The sequence below is a fragment of the Limulus polyphemus genome, unplaced genomic scaffold, assembly GCF_000517525.1.
Source record: "Limulus polyphemus unplaced genomic scaffold, Limulus_polyphemus-2.1.2 Scaffold10225, whole genome shotgun sequence".
Lineage (NCBI taxonomy): Eukaryota > Metazoa > Arthropoda > Merostomata > Xiphosura > Limulidae > Limulus > Limulus polyphemus.
Window position 1 is genome coordinate 7,446 of NW_013675835.1, and position 4,967 is coordinate 12,412.

The following is a 4,967-nucleotide window of genomic DNA, read 5'->3' on the forward strand; positions in this document are numbered from 1 at the left end:
ACAGGGAAATGACTGTCCTAGCTCACAGAGAAAGGACTGTCTAGCTCACAGAGAAAGGACTGTCCTAGCTCACAGAGAAATGACTGTCCTAGCTCACAGAGAAAGAACTGTCCTAGCTTACAAGGAAAAGACTGTCCTAACTTACAAATCAATTAATGTCCTGGCTCACAGAGAAAGGACTGTCCTAGCTTACAAATCAATTAATGTCCTAGTTCACAGAGAAAGGACTGTCATAGCTTACAGAGAAAGGACTGTCCTAGCATACAGAGAAAGGACTGTCCTAGCTTACAGAGAGTTTTGATTGACTTCCTTTATATAATGAACCTAAAATGTATACATGGCCTAGTGGTTATGGTGCTCGAGTTAAGGTAATCTGAGGGTCGATCTTTCAGCTATGGGGGCGTTATAATGTAACGGTCAAGCTCACTATTCGTTAGTAAAATAGTAGCCCACGAGTTGGCGGTGTTGACTACTTGTCTTCTCCCTAGTCTATCACTGCTAAATTAGGAACGGCTAGCGCAGGTAGCTCTCGTGTGGCTTTGCGCGAAATTCAAATCAAACCAAACGTGCTTACCAAGAAGGGTTGTTACCTGGAAATATTGTAATTTTTTACATACACATTAAACTTTGAACATTTACCATACAGCTATCTCTGTTGTTCTTATATTCACCTAGATTTGATTTAATGTGTTTCACTGTTCAGACCATAGAAGTATAAGTATTTGTTTCACTGTCCATAAACTTAGAAACACAAACATCGTAATATATATAAGAAAAGAGAAAATCGTAATATTTAGCTGAAGATTGTTTGTTTAATTTCTCCCGTTTAATAACTTTCAGCTAGCACAGATAGCCTCCTTCTAGTCCATCACTTCTAAGTTAGGGAAAGTTTGTTTAATTTCTCCCGTTTAATAACTTTGGCTATCTGTGCTAGTTGTCCCTAACTTAGAAGTGATGGAGTAGAAGGAAGGCAGCTAGTCAACACCACCCACTCTTGTACTTCTCGAATCGAATAGTGGGATTGATCGTATCATTATAAAGCCCCCCACAGATGAAACACGTTTGATGATAAATTTCGATCTCGATACTGGCATATTACGAGTAGAGCACCCTAACCAGGATCGTTTCTCTATTCGATCTTATCTTTACATTTCATTTGCTTATGTAACGTTTTTTGTTTATCTAGTCAATAATTCGTGATATTAAATCACACACAAAAAAACTGTAAACTTAAATTTGAATATTGAAAATCATACATAAATGATTCATGTATAGTCGTATCATCCCTACATATGTTTGTTTTCTACAGTTGATCATCTAAAAAACGCGCATGAAGCTTTTTTTACCAGTCTCTGTGACAGGAAAAAGATCCACAACAAATTACTTCATTTTTTCCACAAACGTCCATCCATAGAAAATCTGAAAAGGAAAGGAATTCTGAAAGGTAATTGAACCCAGTTCTTATATAATATAAGACTCTCTGTTTCTGTGCGTTTTCGTTAGGTACGAGATTGAGTAGAAATATGTAAGTTAGGCTTAATCTCTAAGCAGTTCTTCAAAGTATGAAAACAGTGTTTTTTAAAAAAAATTATTACAGTTCAATTTCTAATTAATAAAAAAGCTGATGTTTATTTAATGCTAGAATATTTAAACGAATTTCACCTGAATTCTAAAGGAATATAACTGAGAAAAATAGCGTATTTTAATATTCTTGTCTTAATTATCAACGCTAAAATCCAGGGTTCGATTCCTACAGTGGACAGAGTGTAGCTATCTCATTGTGTAGCTTTAAGACGAAAAACAAACGCTTTAATGTCCTGAATTGATAATTCGATAGAGAAACAATATAACTTCCTGTTCTTATACTTCCCATGCTTCGGGAAGCAGAGCGGGATGTATTGGTTTGTCCGTCCCGTTTTTGTACACAGGATACCTCATTATTGAATAGATGTGTTTTGGACCAAACTTATATCAAATGTAATACATACAAAGTTCTAGACCTGATTAACTATAGAAGGTCATCGGTCAAAAGTCACTGGTAAATAGAAAATCTTCCCTAACCTTGTAGACATGATATTTCAATACAGGATGAATGGATATTAGCCAAACTTATATCAAATGTAATACATACAAAGTTCTAGACCTGATTAACTATTGAAGGTCATTGGTCAAAAGTCACTGGTAAATAGGAAATCTTCCCCAACCTTGTAGACATGATATTTTAATACAGGATGAATGGATATTAGCCAAACTTATATAAACAGGTGCTGCATACAAAGTTCTAGACCTGATTAACTTTTAAAGGTCATCGGTCAAAAGTCACTGGTAAATAGGAAATCTTCCCCAACCTTGTAGACATGATATTTTAATACAGGATGAATGGATATTAGCCAAACTTATATAAACAGGTGCTGCATACAAAGTTCTAGACCTGATTAACTTTTAAAGGTCATTAGTCAAAAGTCACTGGTAAATAGGAAATCTTCCCCAACCTTGTAGACATGATGTTTTAATACAGGATGAATGGATATTAGCCAAACTTATATAAACAGGTACTACGCACAAAGTTGATTAACTTTAGAAGATCACGGATCAAAGGTCAATAAAATTTGTGAGACTTAGACATAAAGTATAACATTACTGGGACATTTGCACTTGTTTTCTTAATATCACTTGATTTGTAGATCATGTTTAGTTTTGCTTGTTAATTTTAACATTCAAGGAATGTGTAATTCAAGTCATACATTTGGTTGAGTAGATTGTTAGTTTTAATGTAAAAAATGTTACAACGTAGTCATAGTGCATCATATGAGCACAGGTAAATTATAAATGTATATATTTTTTTTAAACAGATGAACCAGTGTTTGGCTACAGCCTTCAAAGTTTGTGTGAAAGGGAGAAAACCAATATTCCTAAGTTTGTTTTGAAATGTATCGCACAAATAGAACTTTTTGGTAAGTAATTATCCTACTACAAGAGTTTGAACGAAAAGTTAAAAATCTAAATTTTACTTGGCATATTTCAATCTACAATATATCGATGAGCCTCGGGTTTGTTTATTGTTGTTTTTTTTCCGGGAGGTGGCACTCTGTGTGATGCTGTAAATAAGATGATTACGTTAACAGCATTTGAAATGTAACTTTATCTGTTGTACTTCATTGAGATCAACAACTCACAAATTTGTAGTCTAAACTCTGTATTAGTCACGTGTGTGAGGATTATATACCGACAGCACGAGCTCTGTATCAGTCACGTGTGTGAAGTTTGTATACCTAGAACACGAGCTCTGTATCAGTCACGTGTGTGAAGTTTGTATAACTAGAACACGAGCTCTGTATCAGTCACGTGTGTGAAGTTTGTATACCTAGAACACGAGCTCTGTATCAGTCACGTGTGTGAAGTTTGTATACCTAGAACACGAGCTCTGTATCAGTCACGTGTGTGAAGTTTGTATACCTAGAACACAAGCTCTGTATCAGTCACGGGTGTGAAGTTTGTATACCTAGAACACGAGCTCTGTATCAGTCACGTGTGTGAAGTTTGTATACCTAGAACACGAGCTCTGTATCAGTCACGTGTGTGAAGTTTGTATACCTAGAACACGAGCTCTGTATCAGTCACGTGTGTGAAGTTTGTATACCTAGAACACGAGCTCTGTATCAGTCACGTGTGTGAAGTTTGTATACCTAGAACACGAGCTCTGTATCAGTCACGTGTTTGAGGTTTGTATATCTAGAACACGAGGCGTGTTAATCTTATATTTTGAGGTTTTTGCTTACATTTAAAGTGCTAAATGTCCATTCAGTAGGTTAGGTTTCATGTTCAGTCTCCTTCAAATCCTGGCTCTTTAATAATTAAACATCTTTATTGAAATTTAATTTCTGTAGTGTTTGTTAAAGTCAAGTAAAATACTGGACTAGTTACTTAAATCAGTTCCAAATGTTCATTTATAAACAGGGAAAGAGTGGGCCGATGGATAAACTATATATATTCTGTCTTTAAACTGGAAAAATAATTTAAATTAATATCAGGTTTAGTTATGAAGCGATAAATCAATATTTGGCAAAATTACTTATATAACTTTGTGTTTCTTTGTTAGCTGAGTCTGGACAATAGAACGACAATACTGTTAGTCTGGGTTTCTTTGTTAACTGAGTCTGGATAATAGAATGATAAGACTGTTAGTCTGGGTTTCTTTGTTAACTGAGTCTGAATAATAGAACGACAATACTGTTAGTCTGGGTTTCTTTGTTAACTGAGTCTGGATAATAAAACGACAATACTGTTAGTTTGGGTTTCTTTGTTAACTGAGTCTGAATAATAGAACGACAATACTGTTAGTCTGGGTTTCTTTGTTAACCGAGTGTGGATAATAAAACGACAATACTGTTAGTTTGGGTTTCTTTGTTAACCGAGTGTGGATAATAAAACGACAATACTGTTAGTTTGAGTTTCTCTGTTAACCGAGTGTGGATAATAGAACGACAATACTGTTAGTTTGGGTTTCTTTGTTAACTGGGAGTGTATAATAGAACGCCAATACTGTTAGTCTGAGTTTCTCTGTTAACTGAGTCTGGATAATAGAACGACAATACTGTTAGTCTGAGTTTCTCTGTTAACTGAGTCTGGATAATAGAACGACAATACTTTTAGTTTGGGTTTCTTTGTTAACCGAGTCTGGATAACAGAACGACAATACTTTTAGTCTGGGTTTCTTTGTTAACTGAGTGTGGATAATAGAACGACAATACTGTTAGCCTGGGTTTCTTTGTTAACTGAGTGTGGATAATAGAACGACAATACTGTTAGTCTGGGTTTCATTGTTAATTAAGTTTAGATAATATAACAACAATACTGTTAGTCTGGGTTTCTTTGTTAACTGAGTCTGGATAATAGAACGACAATACTGTTAGTCTGGGTTTCTTTGTTAACCGAGTGTGGATAACAGAACGACAATACTTTTAGTC

At 35.1% G+C, this 4,967-nt stretch overlaps 1 protein-coding gene across 1 annotated transcript in view; it reads left to right on the plus strand.

The window, feature by feature from the left end:
- Window positions 1–329: 329 nt before the first annotated feature.
- The window catches only part of LOC106476298 (rho GTPase-activating protein 15-like), an 11,508-nt gene continuing 6,870 nt past the window's right edge, over window positions 330–4,967 (plus strand). The window contains exons 1-3 of the mRNA XM_022380211.1: window positions 330–368; window positions 1,276–1,444; window positions 2,853–2,954. Of these exons, the coding sequence (XP_022235919.1) occupies window positions 330–368; window positions 1,276–1,444; window positions 2,853–2,954 (310 nt within the window). The remainder of the gene's footprint in view (window positions 369–1,275; window positions 1,445–2,852; window positions 2,955–4,967) is intronic.